The sequence below is a fragment of the Monomorium pharaonis genome, chromosome 9, assembly GCF_013373865.1.
Source record: "Monomorium pharaonis isolate MP-MQ-018 chromosome 9, ASM1337386v2, whole genome shotgun sequence".
NCBI classification, from domain to species: domain Eukaryota; kingdom Metazoa; phylum Arthropoda; class Insecta; order Hymenoptera; family Formicidae; genus Monomorium; species Monomorium pharaonis.
The window spans coordinates 6,695,129-6,721,402 of NC_050475.1; the positions used below are offsets into that span (position 1 = coordinate 6,695,129).

Sequence of the window (26,274 nt, forward strand, 5' to 3'; positions counted from 1 at the left end):
AGCGAGAAAGCGCAGCGCTTTTAGGCTTGTTTTTATAATTAACGGATTTCTCGATTTACGAAATGCTGTTTGCTATCGAATTTCCGTTTAACTTTTCGTTCTGAGCCACTTCAGAATTTATCCGCTTACGACGAGGGCTGTTTGAAACGTAAGATACTTCTCCCAACGTCCCGCAGCTCCCGTAATTATATTCCGAGATCAACACTAATTAGCGCTTAGGCTGCAAATTTCGAAACGTACATTATATTCTCAGTGGGAAGTTTCGAGGTTTAATTTGAAGTTTATTACAGCCTCACTGCATTTACGCAAAATCGGTCGTTTGCCCCCCTAACCTCCCCGCGCCGGCGGTGTGTCCGCGAATTATTATTGTGAAGACTCGCGGAATTTTTTTCCCGCCAAATCGTCTTCCGGCATTTCGGTAATATCAGATACCAAGGATACCTTGGCTCAACTTTCGAAAATTGTTGAGAAAATGTCTGCGCTCTAGTACCAGGCTCTGTGCCAGCACCAGGATGGTCACTGAGCGCCACTGTTTGCCGCCGGTGGTATGTTCCTCCTCCGCAAGGTTCTCGGGTAATACTCGGGGCCACTCGAAGGTAACTCACCATTGGACTCTCGGATTCCAGCGTTCTGGAACGTAGCTCGCGCACTGCGTCCACGTCGCTCTCCGCGCTCTCGGCATTGTTTCCAAAATTGTCGAACCACGCGGCCATGTTTAACGTTCGAATAGTAGGTCCTTGCCCCTACGAATAGACGCATTAACCAAATGACTTATATGTTTCCCGTGAATTGAGACACAAGGACTGGTAACTCTTGCATTCCTATCTGGCGTGATATCAGATATACCTATCTTATTCGGAAATTGATCTGTCCGATTATCCGAAATCAGGTTCTTGTTGAAAATAGTTACTTTTCCAACTGTGTCTAATCGCTGCATATTTAGTGTTGTGCTTATAATTTAAAATTATCTAAACAAAGCTAAAGTACAAAGCATACACAACAATTGAAGATAGAAAAACAATATTTTATTTATATTTTTATTAATAAATCTTTATCTTTAAGATAAAAATAGCGATAACATACATTATAATAATCTAGATAAAAATAAAATACAACCATTTTATTATATAAATAATTTTAAGCAAACACTGTGCATATTTGATATTAAATATGCATTGCCAAACTAATTGATGTTCATTCAATGATCGAATAACTTTTCAAGTAAATATGCAGAATGCTGTTTGCAAAATGACAGGAATGGTTGGCTCGGGGCGAAAAAAACGACGGTGACACGCCATTCAATTTCTCATCGCAGTCGAAGACATCCGCACCATCTGGACTTTGGGTCCGTGCAAAGCTGAAAGTATTATCGCCGAATAATATGCCAGGTGTTCGTCGGTTCGCGGTTTGTAATCCCAAAAGGGACAACTCATCGGGACGGCCATGCCTCTGTTCCTCTTTCTCTCGCTGTCTTTAACGTCGCTCCATCTCGCTAATCCCCAGTTCGCTTACGTTAATTGAAAACTTTGCCGCTCCGTCCCCCGAGTTGAGATATTAACATTCATCGTAGCGACGACGCGGAGCGTCGCCTAACGCTCCATCCATTAGGAATTACACCCATTCGCCCCCCCCCCCCCCGTACTCGGCCCTACATCTCCCGCCTGCGATTCCAACTCGTCATTTTGCCCGCGCTACTGCGATTGTCACGCGGCTCATCTAACACGCGTTGTAACGCGGCTCAATTTTAACCGATTTTCAGATACAGAGGGGAGTTTCGGTTCTAAAAGACGAGGACAGAATTCGCACGCGTTGCATGTTTCTTGAAACGTATCCCTCGAAACGCGGGCGCGTAATCGTTTCTGGACTATCACCTCTTTTGTTTGCGTTACGAAGCAACCGTGAGATTTAGATTCGCGGTTTCTCGCTCGCCTCGGTGATTAACCCGGCGGTGTTCGGAACCGACGTGCGAGTTTATCAACGCTCGTTAGATCGAGACGTCGGCGTGAATGTGGAACAGCGTGACGCTATGCCCTTTTCCAAACCTAGAAAAATTGGGGGGAAAAATTTTTTGAATATCCGTTACACAAAAATTAAATAAATGAACATTTTATATCTAAAAATGGGAGAAGAGTCCCGACACTTTTCAAAGTGTTTTAACTTGTACCAACTTCCTTTGCCCAGCTGGCCTAAAAGACTGTTTGTCCCTGGAGTACCTCGATAATTACATGTCAGATTCGACAGGTAGTTATAACGCGCTATGCTAAGCTCTGAACCGTGGGAACGCGCGTCAAAGCGGAAGCTTGATGCGCATCATACACAGCACCGTCTCCGTGGTTACCTCGAAAACCATGTAATATAACGAATTTTCTAAAAAAAAAATCCAACACATTACAGAAATCAATTTTCTCTGTCGTGCTAGCCAAAAATTAAGCGACAAAAATTATGGATTGTACGACGACGATTAATACCGTGCTGCTTGCAGCTAAATTGTCTTCCTTTAGAACGAGAACGCCGCAGTGACGTCGTAGTTCTGCGTGAAAATGTCGTGCCTCGTTCGTCAGTAGCGAGCTGAAATATTTGGCCGTAGTTTTCCTGCCGCGCGCACAGGAAAGCCTGTTTGCGCGAAGATATGTGTCGGCCTGGGAAAGCGGGAATGAAAAGCAGGCAATGGAAAGGGGGGTGGCTCGGAGTGACTCTGCTTAGGAAGAATTGGGGCAGGTCATTCCCCGTGCATTCTCGGGGCTCCCTCCTATTACGCCCGCAAGATTAACTTTTAAAGTGCTTTAAAGAGCAAGCTCCGACAGGCCGGGGGTTTATTACTCAATTTGGATGATGGACGAACCGAGCGGAAAAGAGAAAAAGCCGCGGGCTTAGCCGTCACGTGCGCGCGAGGCGTATTCCCGTCCCGGATAAGAATCCTCGCGGATTAAGCGGACGTTGTCTCGGCGGGAAGGGGAGAGAAGGAGATATTTAGAGAACACGGTATATTTGAAAAATATTGAAACCGATGTATAATACATATATGTTCTTCTCTTTATTATTTTCTTTTGCTAAGAACACACCGTACAGAGAAAAAATTTATTTATCTTGTTCATTGATCAAGTTTTGACAGTAAACGCTGAGTACAGAACCAGCAGTTTTACCTTTGTAGATCTTATATATACGTACGATGTGAAAACAGAATAAATTTACGTATTTATAATTAACTAGCTAAGAAATTTTTTGCATTGTAAATACTGATGAATATTTATGTAACGGAAAGGAAAGAATTCTATGTTATCTAAGAGATTGACACATATTTAATTTGTTCTTTATTGCTGTTATTACGGCGCTTGAGAATTGTAAAAGCTTTTCTGCAAAGTAAACTAAATATTTAATTGACGGAAGAAGAAAGAGAGAGAGAAAGAGAGAAAGTAATTTTATGGAATGTCAAACAGTAGCATTTCTCTTCAAGTTGTGTTACGGATTTAACAGTAATTAGTCATCCAATTAACGGAGTAGTAACGAAGTAGAAATTTATTCTGCATTCTGGTTTAGTTTCTTGACATATCCCTTGACTCTTACTAGCATAACCGTATGTATCTATGTTTAAACGCTGGAATTAAATGCACATCAAACAGTATTTCTATATTTTATACAAAATAAATTTTTAATTGAAATTTGATTTAATACATTTGTTACAAGATGCTTTTATTTTGATTATTTTTTGTCGAGCATTCTGTAAAATATGTAATATTATAATATCATCAAGTGTATGAGAGATAGAGAGACAGAAAGAGGAGAGAAAGGGAGAGAGAGAGAGAGAGAGAAATCGCGTATACAAGTGTACAGTTAATGCAGACACGACCGCGCCTGCTGCTTTAAATTAATGGAAACTACTTTCGGAGATAAATTAATATCTGCTCGGCTACGCGCTGTATTTTATGACGTAAATAACCGTCGGCGTTGGATCGGTGTCCCGTGCGACTGCCGCCGAGTAATTTATTAATTTCAAAATTTAATCTGTCGACATTTCTCATGAGTAACTCAGTCAATAACGACATTAATCTACAAGCGGCATTACAAATAAAGGAAAAACATCACGCTATATAGGCAAATCCGTAAAACGATTCTAATTTAAATATGCCTTCGGTCTTTTTCACCTACGGCTAGATTGGCCGTTATTTATTATTATTATTTGAGTAAAATTCTTTCCGAATATGAGTGTATGTGTGTGGAAATGCAATTGTGAAATTAAATGTATTTAAAGCGTCGGTAGCTTTGACAAATTTCGCTTAATAAAAATCTTTTTCTTCGCACAAATATTCGCGATATTATGGAAGGCATTTTTTTGCGCTAGCTCAAGTTTGGAAACTTAAAATAAAACGGATTTTGCATTTTATTGGCAACAAAATAATTTTTTTCTCAGCAATAAGTCCTAGTAATATTAAACAAATTTTATAATTTTAAATATAACATTATAGGACAGGAAAAATTTGAAATCAAATTTGCAATAAATCTTTAACGATTATACTTTACATTGAATACAAAATCAATAATTGTGTATTTTCTTGTAAATGAATGATTCCACTCTCGATGGAACAATTTGACATTTAAGTTGACTAGCAGCGCAACGAAATGTGGACTCGTTTGATCCACTGTTCTTTATTCGTTTCCGTCGTTCAATGAAAATGGCGGCACGATTATCGAGAAGTGTTACGGTCTGCACTCAGCAGTAATTGCCATCCATTACGGCTCGATTCATGCACAAGAGAAGCGCTCTCTCAAGTGGAATCTCTTTGTCTTTGTCCTGATGCACGGAGTGCATCTTTCCTGTCACGATACTAATTGCCAAATGCAATGTCCGGCGTCTTAATTAGCCAGCACAACTTAATTATGTCAGCATATTAGAGAAAGAGAGAGAATAATGTTCTTTATTAATTACGCGCTGCTGCATATGGTTTTTAAGATTAACGTTAAAAACTTTAAGTCTAATAAATAATTTTTACATCAAAGTAAAAGATAAAAATATTCTTGTGATGTTTTAGTTTGTACATATTGATTATGGATCAAATTTAAAACATTTTATATGAAATAAAAGCACGAGACTGGTTCACCTAAAATAATACATTGTTCAGAATTTATCTTTTTCATTAAAGAACACTTTAGATCGAATACCAAGAAATTATTTCTATAGGTCAGTATATTTCGTCAGACAGTTTTAATTAAATTAAATTTGATCAAAGTAGTACATTGTTTTACATGCTCACTTTTAATAGTCTAGTATTTGCAATTAAAAAAATCTTTTAAGTTGATTATTTTTGGCGTAGTTTGTACGATCTTTTGCGGAAATATTTCTTTATCAATAATTGCTAATTTATGTTTTGCATCGAATTGTTTACCTTTCAATTAGCATGCCAATCAGTTGGAGATAACTGACGTTTATTCTTAATCGATCAACACGAATTATAAAAGAAGACGCGCAGAATGCTTATTCTAATCGAGAGAAGAGAGGAGACGAGCAGAGAATAGAGGAGATAGCTAGGAGAGAAATGAGAGAGAGAGATGCCTAGAGAGAGAGAGAGAGAGAGAGAGAGCGAGAGAGAGAGAGAGAGAATCTTCTAATTACGTTTCCACTCAATGTCAATTAGAATATCAAAGATCTAGGTCATAACCTATCTATAGGAACGTCCCTCCTAGCAGAGGGTCCACTTTATGTCGTCCATATTCCGTATAATCTGATTTCCATGCCACTTGCTTTATAGTTCCGGTGCGTCTTCGAAAGGAAGATAAAAGTGGTCATTAAAAAAGAGGGATACGTTAGAAGTTGGAAAGGTTATAAAATAATGTAAAATATTAATGACAATAATATCTTTATTAAGTGATCTAGACTACTATAATTTAACAAGAATGTAAAGATACATGGAATAAGATATGTATATTAAATAAATATAAAAATAACATTGTTCTAGTCAATGTGTTCTAAATTGAAAAAATTTAAAGAAAAAAAATAAAATATAAAATTATAAACGTGTATTTATGCATATTTAACAAATGTGAGAGAAACGAAAAACAAAAATAAAGAGATCTAATAATCTCTCTTAATAATCCGATTACTTGATTAAAATAAAGTACAATATGCGACGGGCAGTACGAAAGAAAAAGGGAAAGAGAGGAACGTATGGTCTTATCTAACTGCGAAAAAAAAAAGCGAAATGTGGAACACATTGTCAGCAGAACGTTGTGATAAAGAAGGGAGGTAAGCTCGCGTTCGAAACGTACAGCGGGCTTGGTCGAGTAAGCGAATTTTCGTGGTCAACTCTTGAAAGGATAACCAAGGCGTAAATATCCCCGAGGGAATCGGGGGCATGAGTTAATCGATCTAAAATTTGCGGAAATTCGAAATGCAGATCGCATCGCGGGCCGACCTCGCTGAAGTATCGCCTGTTGTTCGTACGCCAGTCAGCAATTTGATATCTCGCGCGTCATTAATTACTGGGCGAGCGTCGCCTCTGAAAGGCCCCCTCGTCTTTGCCCTGGCGTAAATGCCATCAGCGTTTTCGTCGTGATTTTGTTGCCGTGTCAATGGCCGCTCGGCTTTGAGCCGAAGGTTGTTAGCAACGTAGGAACTAGATGTAATCTAATGACTGCTATATAAAGGCTATATAATAAGATTCGCCTTCTAATACCGTCTCGTCAATAACGTGCGAGAGCTGAGAAGCTATTATCTGTCATAATCCAAAGTGCCTGCTTGAATATCGTATTAGAGGTAAAGGAATTTACCGTGCGCCGCGGACCCGATCAATAATCACTTCATTCTCTCGCGTTGTAGAAATTTCAAGTCGAATGTATGCCGAGGGTAGTGCCGCAGATGAATTTAATCAGCGTCTATTATTTCCCAGGTTTTCGTTATTGATGATTTCCGTCCGCGCCAGCGTCCATCTTCCCATTAAATTTGCGATTTTCCTCCGAGCAATTCTTGCGGCGGAGATAATTTCATAAATTATTCGACTATGTCCCGCTTATGATTCGGTCGCTTTGACGTGCACCACAGTTCTAATTGGAGCAATTTCGCGCTCACAAGTTAGAGATAGCTGGTTGATCTTTGGGAAAGACAGTCGGAGTGAGGATGAAAGGGGCGGCGGGATGGGGGTGCTAAATGCAAGGGACCAAATCTAATGAGCATCACGCGACGGATGCGGAGCGTAACTTTTCGCTGCGTGAATCGATATATGGCGAATCGACTGGACAAAGCGCTTTCGGTACCTCCACAAAGGTGAAGGCCATTATCAGTTAAGCGAGTTATCAGTGCTCCGAATGCACGGACGTACGCATTGCCAGATTCCCGTTCCGCGGCACGGCGTCAGTTCCATGCCACGTTGGATTGTTAATCGCGCATTAACATTAGTCACTTGCATTTCGCCGCTGAGCTACGGCGAGCTTACGGTTCCGCTTGTGCTTCTACGCCGGAGCGGCGGAAAAAGGACTACATCAAGCGTATCCGCCGGCTTTAAAGACCGCGCGAATCGATTTTTGCGGTATGAGTTTAATGTGCCGCGACCATGATGTTACTGATGAATTCGAATTTCCTCATGAATTGGAAATCTTGTTTGAAACGAGAAAGTGAGTGGTTTCAGTGGTATATGCTCCAATCCCCTTGGAATTACTGCTATAAATAGACGCTGACCCGATTTAACACGAACCATTTATTCATTTTGTTATAAATGACCGAAATTTGTGTAGCAAAAGATTCAGTATTTTATCTATTAAAAAAAAAGTCGAGGATCAGAGATAGTTTGCTGTACGCTTGTGACATTTTCAGAACTCGTTGAGAACGTTCGCCGAGACAATTTAATCGGTGACGAAATAAAGATGAGAGCAATAAGACGCGAAATAAAGACCTGTCGCTATCGAACATCCTCGGCGAACAATGCTGCCGATCGACCTCAATTGTCGGCCAATCCGACCAATCTCCCCGTCCGGCGTCGAGGGATGGACCTGGAAATCACGTGTAATCCGAATCAAGATATCGATGATCCCGTATGAGACAAAACGGCATGGATCATCTATTCGACGAGGTTGAAAATAAGGGTTAAAGTTCTCCCCGGGGAAAACCAGATTTCCCTCATCACGTAGTCGCGATCTTTGACAACTATTCGGGAAAAAACGAAAGTATCTCTCTCGATAGGTAGAGAGCACGAATGAGAAAAGACAGCGGGGTGAAGAAGTGATCGGAAAGATTCAGAGAGCTTGAAAAGCTGCCAAGTTTACGTGAAGAGAGAAGCTATAGTCTTTTACATCTCGTCGCGACGGGAACGGTCAGCCATGCTACCAGAATGGAGGATTCTTCATCCGTATCTCACTCTTTTTATCTTAATCGTCGTGTTCTCATCTGCGCGAAGATGTTGAAGGCGTCGAAAAGATAGCCGACAAGGAGGACGGAGAATTGAGAAGGGAGAGGATAGGCGGGCAAGAGTTAGTTTGGCTCTTGTACAAGGTGCTTGGCATTCCGAGTCGGATCCGCTGAAATTTAATTTCTAGATTCGCCCTCGTCGAAACCGGCCGGCGTCTGTTGGCGCAGAAGCGCCGGGGGTGAGTCGCGCCCGGGATGGAGTCCCAGAAATGAAGCGGCCAGATTGCAAGGTACTGCAAGCGTAACGCGGCGTTCTCGACCGGCGCCAACGCGCCACGCCGCCGGCGTAAAATCACTTTTCCCGTTGCGATTGTTCAATTCATTTCGTTAATAAGGCCATTTTCACACGGGTTAGTTCTCACCGCCGGCTCCCGCTACATTAGGTTAGTTATTATCAAGCTGCCACTGGAATCTCTGGAGTGGAGTAGGAGCAATTCATCCATTCGTCGAGAGATTTTTATAGATCGCGCGATGGCACGTCTCTATGAACGACAAGAATTATTTTCAACGAAATACTTGAAGACCTTGAGGTGTGCTCTTTTTCTTTCTCTTCTCTCGATAACGGCAATAACAATCAAATACTACTAGTACATTTGCTGATGCAAGATCTAATAATTACCGAATTAATAACAATCGAGACGTAGCTAAGTTTCCAAATTCAACTTCCACGAATAGGAATAAACTTCGCAATCGAAGCCGAAACTTGCCGGCGTGAAATATGCAAGACAGCTCGCTGTACGGAACTGGCAGCGCTAATATTAACGGGCAGAACGGAATACTGCTGGGTGCTGTTTAACTATGAATGGGAAGGAGAGGGACGTCCGAGTCCCTCGACGCCTAATGTCAGGACGGGATCGTGTGCGCGGCTTGACACTAATTAGATGGACGCTCAATCGACTATGACGCCCGTCGAATGGACGTTATGAGCGCACGTCACGAAATAATAAAGCAGGAACTGCGTATTCTGTCAGTCCGGCGACGCAGGGACCGCACCGCCGAGTGCACTTCGGTAAAGTGCATCAGGAATAGCGAGCCTGCTATTGTCACATTACAATGGAGCGTAATCACCGTCGGGGGAATCCGTCACGTGATATATCGTGAGGTTGGCAAATCATCGCCATTGGCGATCGCATAATAGCGGTATCGATCTTCTTAAATGTAATGCGACGTTATCGAAGATATCATCGCCATTGATGATACTATCGCATTGTCCCTTTCTGCGAGGAGCATTAAATCCATCCGTCAGCCTTTCTCGATTCGGGATTTCATTAGGCTTACATAGGCACTTCCTGCGCCTCCGATCCGAATCCATTTCGACAACGGCAACGGCACGCGAAAATAATAAGCCGAGAATCACACGCTCCGAATCAATCCCTCGGCCCGCGTATTCGTCTCGATGCAATTGCACTCGAGCATTGTGCGACGGCGGCGGCACTCCGTCATCGGCGGCCTGCCGCTGACGTTTAATGGCCACGGTGGCGGCCCGAGGTAAAAGGGGAACGTTATGAGAGGGAAGGCACGTCCACGAGGGAGGAAGAAATCGTATGCGTGAGATACCGCGCGAAAGGAAGACGGAAAGTGTAAGTGAAGAAGGTGGGAAGTTTGTGTAAGAGGCTATAGGAAGGAGAGTAAAAAGGTAGGAGGGGCAGGGGGGAAGAAAAGTCTATTTATTATTTTACGAAAAATCCTGTCTGAGAAGCCATAACGAGGTGGAATTTACAGAGTATAGAGAAATAATTTTAAAGAATCGCCATATATACAGCAGATAGCAGATAATAATAATTAATCGTGAAATTGCAACTTAATATGTGACAATTACATTATTTCTTTTATTTAAAGTTAAAAGAGCAATTAAATATACCAAGCAAATATTATTTATTAAACAGAAGAAAAATGATTTAATTATCACGGATTAAAAGTTACCAAAGAAATGTTCTTTACAGAGAAATTTTGCATTTTTTAACATTAAAACTTGGTTCTAGATTTTACATAACTGTTTCTTTTTATTTTAATTAATTTTTATTTAATTTTATTAATAAAATCTATTTTGGAGTATATGAACATTTCCACTAAACTGACTAGAAAGAAAATTTCATGTAAAGCGTGTACATTATCACACAGATAATATAGTTATATGATTTAAAAGGGCTGCAATTAAGATAGCACGGATGCTCTTTATCCCGGTGAATTTTGCTCATCAAAGTGGCAGTGTAGGATTAATGAGTAAAGTACATAGAGGAAAAACGAAAGGATAATGACGAAAGGCCGAGCCAGAAAAGGAGACAAAGTGGATAAAGGAGACGAGGTGTGATTGGGTACACGCATATGTGTGTGTGTGTGTGTGTGTACGTGTGTGCGTGCGTACGTGTACTAGGAATCGGAAGAGCGAGAGTGGAGTACGTGTGTCAGCGGCCAACGTCAGAGGGTGAGAGTGACAGAGAGGACGAGCGGATGGGGTGTGGGGATGCGGCCCGTCGAATTCCATTCTCGCGTCGTCGCGAGAGGCGATCGAGTTCACATCGCGCCGTGCTCTCGTATGCGAGCCGCGTGACCGGATGTCACGCGCAGGAATCGCTTTCCCCGCGATTCCGGTTGTCAGGACGCGTCATCGTCCGGGTTGATGTCGGGAGGAGGTGAGGAGGGACGAATATGCGCGTCCTTGTCCATATCCGTATCGTGTTGCGAAGCCGGTTGCACACGATTGTGTTTCGACGATTGTCTCTTGTAAGAGAGAACGAGCGACAAACGGGAGGGGAAAGAGAAAGCGAGACGGGGGATCGATTGTTCCGATTACCCATGGCAACGCACTTCGTCGTCTCCGACTAATTGATCCTGTCGACTGGAGTGACGCTGTTGACAGATGGAAAATCCTTCTCTTTGTTTCACATTTGTGTAATTTAATCCACGAATGATTTAAACGAGCTAATTTTTTTCGGAATATATATACGCGGAAGCAAGAATAATTTTTGTTGTAAGTTTTTTTTTTTTAAATCTGGCTTATAATATGTTTGTGCTCTGTAGTACGCAAGATAGCACGCATACAATCGCAATTTAATTGAATTAAAACAACATATATATAATTACATAAAAACAGAAATGTTTTATAGCGCTTACAGTTAAGTATTTCAGTAGATTATTGAATATTTATGCATCATTTGGCATACATTATCTTTCTGTATGTTAATCAATTTTATAACTACCGTTTGGGTTTACTGCAACGTTCGATTTTGATCTGCGGCAGAGTTCAATGAATATTTATTTGTCCAACATTATTTAAACAAATAATTTTATTTGTATCATAACGGGAAAAGTTTCGCATATAAAAGCAGGCGTGTACAGTCGCATTTGCGAGCATTATTCATTGATATCGTAAAATTGCGATTCACGGTTCACCTTTTACCTCGCAAAATATTTAATAACTTACATTATTTGCATTAATAAGCGCTTTAAGTATACCGACAATATTTATATGAATAATATTGACAAATATTTAATTTATTGAATATACGATTAATATTTATATCGCGATTGCAACTGTCATCTGTAAACACATTTGATATCATTATCCGTACGTCCGTGCATATTGTTATTAATAATTATTATAATAATGACATTCAATTAATATTAAGGTATTAATTGTGCACGGCTGATATCTATGTCACGTTAGCTGGCTGGGTCGAGGCGCCTCGTCGCGGAGCGTCCGCGCCCCCGGGCCGCATTCACGATCATAAGTGTCATCAGTAAACGTCCCGACCATCGTATTAGCCCCCATCAGCGCCATCGATCGTTGTCAAAAGCTGAAAAAGTACCGGGGAGAAAACAAGCGATCGGGTTGAATCGCCCCCAGTGTTCGCGGCTCTCGAGTTAATCGAGGGTGTCCATCAGAGCGCCCGCGTTTTCCACTGTCGGCGACACCCGCCCGACGTCGTCGTCGTCGTGATATCTCGCAATTAACCTCCCCCTCCCCCCACCTCCGACGCATATATACATATATGGTATGTATATGTATGTACATTCACGGGAGGACCTCTCCTCTCGGTATCGATGGCGATTGACACCTGTCCAACACTTCGTTCGCAGGTAGCCACTCGGCGGACCGGGGGTTTGCGAGGGCGGCTTTTGCGCGATCGCGGCTTCGTGTTAATAACCAGGCTCCGGGAATAAATCACGCGCGCCGGCAATGACCCTCTCCAGCGTGCAGTTCTCTCGATACAAGAGATGTAGCACCGTCGACGCGACGGGTGGAAAAAAAAAGCGTTATTGACAGTGCGAGCGAGCCGGTCTATCGCGTCGAATTAGCGTTTCTGTGCATCCCCCACGGCGCAAGAACTAGATTCATATTTTTTCCATCCGCCCGCTGGCGCCGGAGATCGATCGACATAGGACAAAGAGAGAGAGAGAAAGAGAGAGAGCTCCGGGGCTGATCGAAACGCCAATTAATCTGTAATAGATTGCTCGGTACCAGCGCGACGCTGCGACAGAGGCTGCCTTTATCAAATAACCGTGTCCTGCCTCTTACATCACTGGTGGTTTACGGACAATAGATGTCTACCTGAAAGGAAAAACACGGCGGATTGAAACAATATAATTATTTCAGAGATGTATTTCGTTCAATTAATCGAAATTGTTTAATGGAAAACTGTGTGTGCTTTTACAGCCGCACGACGGCGAGATGAGAGATATATATATATAAGCCTGAGACGAAAGTAAAAAAAAAAACAAAGTAGCACAAATTAATTCTGCACAAGTAATTCCGTTGCAACATCCAGTTATCTCCGGACCGCTATCCCATTTCAATGGCATAAACGTCACTCTGAATGAAATACGAAACGCAACGGCTTGCTACGCTTTCACGGGAAAATCGCTCTCGAGGGCTAGCGTGTCCGACAGTAAAATGACTGGACTACTTAAAATACTCACCTCCGTTTATTGCCGCTGTCGGGCGAAGCGATTTGTTACTTCCTCCACTTGTAATTACTTTTACACTTCCTGAAAACCGAGTAACGAGGTAATACGGTAGCTTTGCCTTCCGCGCGCTTCCGGGAAAATCGTAGGACCCGCGTATCTTGCAGAATGCTCCGTTGCGCACATACTTTAGCTCTTAATTTCAATTATTCCTTTCTCGTATCTTTGATTAAATATCAAGCGATAAAGCATGCGACTGATGAAATCGATATAGCGATTATTAAAGCTGTCTGCATATCTGCGACGCGATGAAAAATTTTAATTAGATTTTTAATTTGTTATGAACTGATATAATGACACTCGTCGATCTTACCTATAAAGTTTTGTAATTAATGGTCTGAATAGTTTACATATGCCTCTATGAAGTATTGTGTGCTCTTCAAGCTTATCCTCATAATCTCCTTTTTCAATCTGGATAAAAACGGCTTGCAATTATTAACCAGACCTTAATTAATGAAATATTCTTGATAAATTCGCACCTGCAATAAAACATACATTAAACGTGTTTTTTTTTCTCTTTACTTTCTTTTTCATTTTGATTTGATTTGTTGTATAATAGAAGCAAGAATCTTGGAACAATTTTTAAACCAAAAAAATTATATTGCTTATAATTAAAACCTTCGAAATATAATTTGTGCTTTACGTATGAAATCTTTTTTTTACTGTAACAATAAATTTCTGAAAAAAAAAACTGATTTTTTGATCTTAAGAATTATAAGAGTCGAGAGAAATGAAGAAACCTTTGATTCTCCTGGGTGAAGCGATCGAACAGCAATAATTGCCGTCGATTTCCAACGTCGTATGCAATTTCACGCCAATGATACAATTCCGTCTTTCATGTTCGCATTGATGATTGGCACTTATACGAGTGGAACTAGAAAGGGGTAGAAAGGTGACAAGTATCAATGGTACTATATTCCTGCAGCATGTGCCTAACAATAGGTTTTTGTCCCGGTTTTCTCAATACGTCTCTATCTCGTGTGTCTTCAATGCTTGACGGATAGCCGACCATTTTGCAGTGAACTCTCTTTTTCTCTGTCCTCCTCTTTTCTCTTTCTCTCTCTCGCTTTTCCTGTATGCGCTTTCTTCTACGCGTGTTTTCTTTTTTCGTTGAGCTTCCGTCTTTTTCAATTTTTATCTCTCTCTTGGATTCGTCTCTTTCACCCCCTTTTTCTTTTGCGAATACCGGGATCCTTTATATTTTTCGCGAACTACTTTCCTTCTACTTTATTAATATCGGCATCCGCGTATATACCTCCGTGTGCATCGTGGGCAAGGGGCGGATTGAGCTATACAAACGAGTAATGGTGGTGAAAATGAAAAAAAGTTTTCGTATTTAAGGAAATAAAGGCGCATCGTTCTTTTAAGGTTTCTCATTTCTTTGTTGAACAACGGAAAATACTGCGTTTTATCCGTCATATTGTTTGAAAGAGGAAGGATATTCCTTCAACGAACGTATAACATTTTAGCGTTCAAGCGTTTGTTGCGATCTATCGCGTATATTCTCATTTTTCATCGTCGATTTGTTCCAATGTTTGATGATTGATGATAATTGAAAGTAGAACAAGATAAAACCTTCTCTCTTCATATTTTATATTGAATTTATTTAAATACCGTGTGATGCTGATAATTTTAATAAATACACTGATTTCATCATCTGTAACGTTGCGGGTATGTAATAAATGTGGGTCGTATATATCCGTACGAATTTTCCTAATATCGACGAAACAAAGTTTCAGTCGGAACTTATAGCATACTAAACATCATCTGTACGAAATTTACTGACACGCGGTCTAGTTTTAAGACACGTTAAAGCGTCATAGTTGCTGAAACGTGCCGCAGTGCTGAAAATTTTAACAGGTCGTGCGGGTGACCTACTTGGAAATAATAGGGAATCGCGAGGATCGAGGAAGAGAAGGAGGCCGCCGCCAACGACGACGACGATCAGGTGAACGCGCCTGGCAAATTGCTTAGGTAAATTTCCAATTTTCCGCCATTGGCAACGGTGACGCTCAATCTCCGCGCGCCGGCCAGAGTACACACTTCGATGTAACCGAATCGAGATTTCATAAAGTCCGTCCTGGGCGCGACGGTTAATTGCCAATTGATCTGAGGGTGTCCCAATTTTCATGATGTTGTTGATCACTCGTTATTGGCCGGTTAGGCTACCTAGAAACTATACGCCCTCGTCAACGAGCGCTAATCGAATGACGTATTTAACGGTATGTACCAACTTTAGGAGTCTCACCAATTACGAAGCCGTTCGATTACGTCGAACTAATATGCATTAAAGATCAATAGTGGCTCGACGAAAACGTTAGAAACATTAGAAACCAATCAAAAGCTAATAATTGCGCTGATTGCACTTGCACAAATCTCAATTTTCTTATTCCAAAATTATTTTTTGCAAAATAAAAAAATAATAGAGTAATACTTTATTTATGTTTACTGCAGCACATAATATCAATTCTATTTATTTATTTTATACTAATGTTTATTTTATATTATTCTTTTGACAACAGTAATCTTTATATGAGAGTCTTTAAATTAATAAGAATTTACGTAATTTTTTCAGTTTAATATTAATTTGGACGTACGCAAATAACTGCGAAATATTAATGAAGCTAAAACTCGTTAAAGAATTTTTTTGGAATAAAATAATAACGGTAAAAGAATTCTTTTTTATTTAATGGCTTTTTTTATAAAATAGAATTTTATTTAATTAATATATATATAGAGAGATTAAATTATCTATTATTTTATTTAAAAAGTAACATTTTTAGAAATAAAATGAATAGTGAATAATAACGATAAAAGTGTCTTTTTATTTAATAGGTTTTTTAATGACGTACAGTTTTATTTATTATAGTTATATATATATATATAATAATTAAATAAAGTTTCTAATACTCCATAGTTTTACTTAAAACAATAGCAATTTATTCATGCGCATTGCAATCTTTCTAATGTGTGCAATTTTCCTAACCGCGTCGTATAAATGCGTGGCGAGTAGCAACCATCCATTCGTATAGAATGCTACAGCCGATAAATCTTTTTCGCACGAAGAAATTTCATTTCTGCTGCAACTACGAGGCAACCTTTACGACCTACAATCGCGATTATATCAGCTACACGCGATATCTTCCGACGAAAGAAAGATTTACGTACCACCCACACAACATGGATTAGTTAGCAGTGATAACATTTTTTCATAAGATGAAACGTTTTAAGAGGGACAAATTTCTATTTAAAGTTAATTATGAATTAAATTAATTTATTAGTAGCGAAACAAATAAAGACTAAAAAAAATGACATCTAAATAATTAATTTACATTTAAAAGATAATTAATTTAAACTTATAATTCTAAAGTGATTATTCGTGCATGCATATAGTTTAGATTCTAAAACAGCAAGTACAGTTTTGATTAAAAATATTATTTTTCATAATTCCGTGATAATCCAGTTTTATATTTCCAAAAGCAGAGATTATTTTTCATGAGATAAATGTCGATTAAATATTTCTAAAATATTTAAGGAGAGAGAGAGAGATCATAATTTTTTTTAATTAAATTTAAGAAGCATTTTAAAAAAATGAACAATTTTATATTAAGTGTTTATAAAGCAAGAAGAAATAAAAAGAAATAAAATATTTAGTGGAGACATTCTTGTAAAGAGGTTGAAATATATGCTTTACTTCTTATTATAAAATAATAAGATTTGCATTGAAGGTTTATTTTAGTAATTGCTTTAAAAATATTAGAAGATTCTTTTGCGCGAAAAAAATATTCGAAATTGCGGAGGCGCGCTTTCACGTGACACTTTTTCAACGGCGGTATCGAAGGGCAGTATGCGTGGTACTGCATTGGGATTTCAAAGGAACCGCTTCGTTCGTTATGCAGAAAATAACGAGAATGATTCGATCAATGAAATCGTTTCTTTCACGAATGCGCCTAATTGATTGGTAACGTCCACGCTATCGTTTGCTCTTTGATTTACGACTCTCGTTGACCCCGTTTGAGAAAACCAGGAAACAAATCGTTTGAGCCTGACGTTACACCGGGAGCAATCTTCGCACGTGTAATTGTTATTCCGTAACGAATGGCAATTAATATGTCAAACTTGTGATATCTATTCAATAGATCTCGATGGAGAATTTTAATTGATTTCGATTAAAGTATAATAGAATAAGATATCTATAATGCTAATTTATTTTAATTTTTCAATTTTATTTTAAACTTTTTTTTAACATCTCTCTCTTATGTCTTTAACAGGATTTTGGTAGTCTAATTTTAGTATTTATAGCTATAACAATTAGTGATATATTTGTCTTTTAGGATAATACATTGATTGTGTGAGTGAATTCTTTTCTTAAACGGAAACATTGAAGTCATTGGTAATAGTCACTGATAATCACATGTTGTGATGAGTATAGTAAATCAATAAGATTACTTTGGTTCAGATTTAGATAGTAAAAACAATCATTCGCGTCTTGATGAATAAAAAAATCGTTACTTACGTACATGTATATGTATAATACAGATATATTTAGAATAAATACGATAAATGGAAAGTATATGAATTTATAAATAAGAAATTTATATTTAAGAAGTAATTATAATATGAAATTGCCGTCTTTAGATACAGTAATTATTCGAGCTTTAATTTTCTAAAATGATATTATGAATGTAAGAGTTATCTTAACTATAGCTCAGACTAATTAAAATATGAAAATTATCAATCTTTCTAAATTTTATGTTGATTAATTTAATTATCATGAAGCTTCCAACGTTTCTGCTTCACTGTAATAATATTTTAAATACTACACACTTACGTATTTAATCATAAAATTGTAACAGGATTTAACTAGATTTTTAAATCCAAAAAAGACAATATTTTTCTATTAAATTGAAACATGTTTATAAATGTTGGAAAATTTTTACAGCGATAACGAGCGGGGAATTAAAAATACAACCTTAATCGCGAGATAGTCGCGAGATAGAAATTCGCGGATGATAATATCCGCGCTCGTTGGGATCCCGTTTCACTATTGTCATCATTTTCCTCGACCTCGGTTTTTATCCCCCCATTTAATAACAGCTACGTCGCCTTCGTCCTCGTTGCGCGAATACCGATTCGTCGGTACCTCTCGAAGCGCACAAAAGACCTTCGCATCTGCGATGTGCGACAGAACTCGGCTTCCTGTTTTTCCGGAAAACGCCGGTTTGCATGAGAAGTGACATAAAAAATCTACTCTTAACATCCAAGCGTATAAAATTCGCATCTGGTAACCGCGGCGTTTTTTCAAATCTAAAACGCCAGTTATGAATACCCGCGCGATTTTAGTAACTACAACATAATACGTTTACCATACCGACATATACTGACAAATAATTCCTAATAAATGAGGATTCAATTATATAATATTTTCTTTTTTTCTTTTTTTATTTGAAAGTTACGAAAAATATATAAGAAATTTTTGTATCGAAAAGCGCTATGTAAAACTGTCGAACGTTGAATAATAAATCAATCAGTGAATGAATAATTCAGAAGACTGAAATAAATGATCAGAATAATTGTTAAACAATTTAACATTTGAATGGTAATTAAAAGTAATATTATTGCGATATTTGATGTTAATAGTAGCTTTCAATGCTTCCGTTTTTGCTTTTGCATAAGAATGAAATATTTCACTGTTATCATACTCGAATGTTTCAAATTCCATACGAAATCCCATTAACGTGACACGAAATGTAACTGGACAACTAACTCTTAGTTAGTGTTATAATTTTAAATGGTATTTTAATAGTCAATCCGAATCGGCTGTTTGTTATTGGCGAAAGGTGTACCGATTATGTCGCGTATTGTTTGGCAATGTTGATCAACCAAATCACTGCAACAGTCATTACGCTTGCATTTTCAGCAATCAACGATGATACATGCCGACAAAGATGAATGCCATTTCTCACTGCTATGAATCGTACATTTAATCTGAAACATTCGGTTAATAATAGTAATTATGTGCTTAAGATAAGTAATCTTTCTGGTCTAGTGTTATATATTTGTACCAGTGTCTTAAAAAAATTATTTTTTATAAATATTAAACTATTTAGTTTAATTAGACTTGTTTTAAAGGAAATTCTTTAAGCTTTAATAATTGAAAAAAAAAATACATATATGTTGTAATGCAAATACGATCAAAATATAAAATAGTAGTACATAGTAAAATTGAAAAGAGTTCTTGTAGGTCTAACAATAGAAGATTTAACATAATAGTATTACTTTTGAATAGCGATTATTTAAATACAGTTAATAATATAAATTTCTGATATTTATACTATGTATAATGTAAATGCGCGTAATTTTTGAGTCTTTCGTATTTTAATGATGAAAAAAGTAATTGATCAAAAAACGCTATTGATTAACAATTATAGATGTAAGAACAAAATGTCTCTAATAAATTATTTTGTTACAACTTAATAATATTTTATTTCTTTTGTTTTACCAGTTCAAATTTTTATATTCTGATCTCATTTTTTGTATTCAGCAAATTCCCAAACTTTTAGAAATAACTAAATAATATGTATTCTATCTAAAAAAAGAGCCGCAAAGATTAAAGTGAAAAGTAGACGCTGCAAAAACTGTTTCTTTTTTCTCGTTTGACACGCGCGTGGCTTATTCAAAAAGTCTTTTCTACAAACGCAGTCCCGCGAGTAGGTAAAGGTACAGTGTCGGGGTGCGAATTCTCGCAGGTGTAACGCGTCGTTTGATTCGTCCGATTCGCGACGGGCCGTTTCGAAGTGGAAACAGTCATAAACCCACTTGGCCGGCCGGCCGGGCCGGCGCGCCGAGGAGAAACGCTAAAGCCCGCTTGCCACTTCCCCATGAATATTAAGCGATCGGGCTGGACTTTCGTTACGACCTCCTCGTCGGCCGAGTTAACGCGGAAAATTGAGTTTGCCGCGGGTTTTCGTTCCGCTCCCAGTTCGGCTAGTATACCCTTCGTGCGGTTCACTTTCCCTGCCGCGTCGTCCATCCGGTCTAACGCCTCATGTTGCCGGGATTTAATGTCCTCGCCGTCCCGCCATTGGGACTTGTAGCGGGCGCAGTTTTTACGTTGACGGATTATTCCCGGGTTACTTGTGTCGAGTTCACTGCTATTCCGCGGTTCTGACGCGACCTCGCTCACGATCGGACGTAGACGTAGACATAAAACGTTTATTGCGTCCCGGGAGATTAATCCCTTTCGAGCACGATGTGGGGATTAATTAAATAATAACGGTACAGAGATAATAGCGAGTAACGAAAGATTGGGAAAGGCAAATTAAAAATTTAGCAGCTAGATTTGGTTAATTAAGGAAATGGAATTCTTGTAATAATAACAAGAAGAAATATAAATCATATTTGAGCTATACTGCGAATTTAAATAATTATATAACGACATGTAGTATATTTGGATTTCACATATGTCATATTTTAATTAATAATCTATGTAATAGAAATTTTGCTGAAATTATATTAAGTAATGTAACGAGATCTCCTCCGATATTAGCTAGCACTTTAATTATGACGGCGCACACGTTTCGTTTCAAGATTGCGTTACTTCATTTCACACTTGATGTCACCTGCAATGAGTATTAGGTCGGTTTGCTAATGGCTTTAGGGCTACGGGATTTGTCTATAAGAGGTAGAGCGTGAAAATTCGAGTCTAAAGGAACAGAGAGTGGTAATATGCTAAGTGACATCAGAACTATAGCGACGTGGAGTGGGCGAGTGAAAGGGTAAGATAGAGGTGAAGTTCCTTCCGTCTTCATCCCCGTCTTTTATATGAGCCTATCGCACGGCACAGATCTCTATTCAAAGAAATATCAGGGTGCTGAGTTGGCCTATCCAGCCTTTCGACCGTCGGAGCTGCTCTGCATTAAACGCGTCCGTCGGCTGTAATGAAATTCATTCGCCCTCGATATCGTATCATCGACACTCGTAATGTGGAACAATCTTGTCTTATATCACACAAATATTTTCTTATTGAACAGAGAAAGAATTTTTTTTTCCTAGCAAACTTGGTGAAATGAGCAACCATCAAATTATAATGGCTAATAAGTTTTTGATGGATAATAATATAAGAAATTTATTTTAATTTTAATATAAGAAACATTTATTTTCTATTGTCTTATTGACATATATTATTGACATATATATGCTTTTTAATGCTTTCATACATCTTTTATATCCTCATTTAACTAATTTGTATATGTAACGTTGTAAACTGTAAATTGTTTTGTAATAATTTGTTAATGGTTGATTACTCACCATAGCAAAAAGCGGCATATTTGTAGTGTAGAAACTCTTCGTGGAGAATATATTTTGGCGAGTAAGCAGTATTTATAAAGAAAACAGCTGCAACATGAGACAAAAAAATTAATATAAATGTAAAAAGTGAATAATTAACTGTATTAATAAGAAATGAACTGCCTTAAACGTACAAAACGTCGTTATATATATATCGATAACATTACATTTTTTAAGCATTATACAAATTAAATTTTTATTACCTTATTTTTAATTGGCTTGTTACTAATAAAATAATGAAACCGACACTGTCTTCGTCATGGATCATACATTATAGATTAATGATATATTTTGAAAACAGTTCAGAAGAGATTGTTGATAGTTTAAACCAAATGCATCGATCATTCACAAACGTAACAGCCATTATAAAAACTCAAATATATAGAAAATATTAAGCTTAATAATGCGTAAGCCTTTGATCCTGAATCATGCAGAGATATTACACATTATTATTAATATATAATATAATATATAATATAAAACATACATTAAATTAAAAGCAGATAATACATGACAATCATAAAAATGTAATATGGTTTAGAAATTTTGAAGAATAAAATGTTAATCTTCTGAATACTCCAAGAAAACCAAAAGGTGAAACAGGAAAAAGATAGATAAAAGATTTTTATATAAGAGATTAAAAATCCGTGACATAGAATAGTCGTCATCTTTTTCGTCTTTTTTGCTCTTTATTTGTTTTTGGAATTATGGTGAACTCAACATGACCAAAATTGTTGTGGAAAAATTACTTGAAAATTGTTGTTTCCACAACTAATTATATAAATACCACTTTAATTTTAATGTGAGCGATCGCAAATATATTTGTCATTCACTTCAGCACTTTAACATTATTGTATAGTTGTCCTCTAAATAAATGGCGTGAATTGTAACGAACAATATTTTAGCACGTTTGGATCATTTCAACACTCGCATGCGCGTCATCTACCGACACGCATATGGTAATTTTTGTAGAATTGATTGAGGTTTTGTCGCTTTCTCGAATCTTGACTAACCTGACAATTTGCAAGAACTTACTTAAGGAATCGCACATCGACGCACGGGTAACGAAAAATACATGCAACACGAGCGTAACGGTCTTAACAAAAGGTCGATTTTATGTCTTTGTTACATACAATGTATTATCTTTAAATAGTTGTACAATAGGTCGTTTTTGCAGTTTTTTGCTTTGTTACCTCCAAAATATCTGGAAAAACTTACATAGACTTTTTTGATCTATTCCTGATGAGTTTAAAGTTAGAACTGACAGTTACTGTTATAGATTATAAGACATGACTCAGGAATCGTTTGTTGGCTATGAAGTAACCATGGAGTTCTTTAAGTAGCACGTATCATCCTTGGGAAATAATGGAATATAATTGTAATTACTTTGTATATATATCATTCATTATCACATTTACACATATAAAATTAAAAGCATTGAATATGTAGTACTTGCGTAAATTACTAAGTTCTAAAAGATTTTTTTGTATAATATTAAATGTTAAATTTTGAGACATAAAAATTCAACATTTTTAAGTAATTATTTTGAGTACAAAGTTAATAAAAAGGTATTGTAATGCGTTGAGTTGTAGATATATTATGTTACTGACTATATTAATTACTATTATTTTTATATATTGACTATACATATATATAATTTAGGAGACAGTAGAATTAAATAATCTGAATAATATATTATCTAAATTAGTAGTTGTGATGCAATCTTCCAACACATTTAAATTAATAGATATATTAAGTTGTTTACAATATATTGGCATATATGTATATAATGAGTATTTATATAAAATTGTGTGTGTGTGTGTGTGTGTGTGTGTGTGTGTGTGTGTGTGTGTGTGTGTGTGTGTGTGTTTATGTGTGCGCGCACAGTGTATTTATTTAATATCGGATATCTTTTCACATAATTCCGATAAAAAACTTCTAATATGTAAAAACTTTTTTTATCAGTTATGAAATTTTGTATTAGATTTGTTATGCTGATCTTTTTTTATTGTGCAACATTTTCGGTTTTTTCATTACATGAATTTGTTGCAATCAAAAACTGTATCAAAATTAAAACATATGTAGTGATGATACCCGTTATCTGAAAAAATAAAATATATACCATAATTTAATTTTAAGATCTACATTTAAATTGATTTATATTAAGAGAAATAATTACTTACATTAGTAAGGAGAGTCGCATTTATAGGATGACCTTTTGCTGAAAATGTATTGTCGTGATGCAGTATTTGTAAGGAAAACACATACAACTGCAACGTCAGATAGGAAAAAATATGTAAAAATAAGTTTACGAAAAATAGTAATAAATTACATAGATTCAAGAAATAAATTACATAGATTCAGTTAGATTTAAAAATAGTATCAATATATGGAATATGAAAGAATAAATAAATAGAAGTAAAATTTTTTAATACCTCATTTTTTATTTTTTTATTGGTAGTGATATTAAGCACATCATGAACTGTAGTGCTAATTTTAATGGATTGATTTTTGCCGGTTTCACAGGTCCATGTTATCAATGCGAGTTTTATAAGAAAATATACAATATAAGGTACCACATAATCTCTATATTTCCGGTTAGTCCAACCGATAGATAATCCGTTTTGCCACTGCACTATATTGAAATATATTTCAAAAGTAATGTGGATGAAAATGAAGGTTATGGTTGCGAGAAGCTGCGGGCTGAAAATTATATTTAATTTTTTCACTATATCGCTTATCATTAAATGTTGCTTCTTCAGAGTCTTGAGTTTTATTAGCAAAAGAGAGTTTTTTTGCTCATGATTGACCCATTTAATTAAAGACGATTTATTGTTTATGAATAAGTTTGCTAAATCGTCATTAATTCTTTTGAAACAAGCCTTTAATACACAAACACAATTTATGTATAGCATATCCATCTGAAACATTAGCAGACAGATATATAATAAATACACCTTGAGTAAAAAATACATTGGCAGACAACAATAACAGATCAGTGTATAAACGAGTAAAAAGATGAATCCGAAAATGTCCTTAAAATGGATTAGCATAGACTGCTTCCGATACATTTCCGAAGGAAGTTGTGAAGAGATCTTTAGTATCATCTGAAGCAAACGTATTCTTGGACCACATGAAACGAACGTAAAGACCATTATGAAATTGCCGAGTATGTTGGTGCAGATTACTTCAATAATTTTGCGTTCGTTTGGGATATTATACCATTCAGAAATGTTTATTATTATTATCAGCGCACAAAAGCAAGAAACACACTTAATTATAATCGAAAGAAAGTAGCATGGCTTAGAAGTTCTGAAGCCCGAAGCGTTGACATTGTACGGGAATATCCCGAGAATTCGGCAGAAGGTGAAACAAGGATACATCAAGGATTGAAAATCCGTGGCATGGAATAGCTTCTTTCCTTTCCCGTTCTTAACTAGTTCTTGGAATTTCGATAGTGAACTGAACATGATCAGCGAAATGATCATGAATGAACTACATTAATAGTCGTCAATCACATTATCACTTGTATAAATATTCCATTTTTAGTGATCACTTGAATTTTAATGTGAACATAATTGTGAAAGCTTTTTTTTGTAAGTGTTGCTTTTACTTTTATTTCTTCGCAACGAATTTGAAAACTGACATGGAATATCTGATAAATTTAAGTATAAAACTACAAGTTACTGTTATGGATTATAAGACTTGACTCACTAGCTATTTGTTAGCATGAAATGACGATGGAGTTTTCGATGAAATATGCTATGTTCATTATACTGCAGCACTTAAATTACCATTAATATATATCTTACGAACTTAATTTTCATTAAGATGATTGTGAGTTACAAATTATATTTCAAGAAATTAAAATAATAAATTAATTGATTTTTATGTAATACTGTTCATTATAGTTCATCTAATAGTGTGTATATTTTATTAAATAGTTAATTACTTTTTGTTTAATTAATATTATATAATGAACGTAGCTATATACAGTACAAAATTATTGCAAATGAGTTACAACGAGTTACAATGAGTTACAGTGTTATTATTTATACTAGAATAATTATTTAATAATTTAAATAATTATCTAAATTAAAGTAAATTAATGTAATAGTTGACAACTTTATTAATTTTAATATTTTCTCAGGCTCTAGAGACAAAAATTATCTTAAGATAATTATTCCTTCACATTTTAAAGATAATAAAGTAAAGTACAATAATGAAAGAAGTCAATATTATTATTATACAGATATACATACGCTACAATATTTTTGTATACGTTAAAAGTACAAATACATATAGAATATTTAATGTTTACGCAGTGATGAAAAGAAAATAGCTCTAACGTTTGAAATTGAATTTTATTTACCAGTTTTATGTATATTTGTACTTTTTTATATGATTGCTTCTGTAACATTGTTTGAAGCCTTTTCCTCACAAGAATGCGTCATGATTAAGAATTGTATTAAAATTAAAAGATATGTAACGACAGTTCCTATCATCTAAAAGCAAAACTATAAGATAAATGTTGTAATTAATTTAAGACATTTAAACAATTGTGATAA

At 36.7% G+C, this 26,274-nt stretch overlaps 2 protein-coding genes across 3 annotated transcripts in view; one reads left to right on the plus strand and one right to left on the minus strand.

Moving 5' to 3' along the window:
* LOC105830687 (agrin) overlaps window positions 1–26,274 on the plus strand; it is a 569,188-nt gene that overhangs the window by 121,597 nt on the left and 421,317 nt on the right. The window lies entirely within an intron of this gene.
* On the minus strand, window positions 18,786–25,227 carry LOC114254672. 2 transcript variants are annotated; one of them, XM_036292174.1, is made up of 2 exons: window positions 21,910–25,227; window positions 18,786–21,754 (listed from the first exon to the last, which is right to left on the minus strand). In XM_036292174.1, exon 1 carries the CDS (start codon window positions 25,192–25,194, stop codon window positions 24,067–24,069), a length of 1,128 nt encoding a protein of 375 aa, XP_036148067.1. In that variant the 5' UTR covers window positions 25,195–25,227; the 3' UTR covers window positions 18,786–21,754; window positions 21,910–24,066. The 2 variants fall into 2 exon arrangements, with proteins under 2 accessions (XP_036148067.1, XP_036148068.1); XM_036292175.1 differs by having other exon boundaries at window positions 18,786–21,292; window positions 21,668–25,227.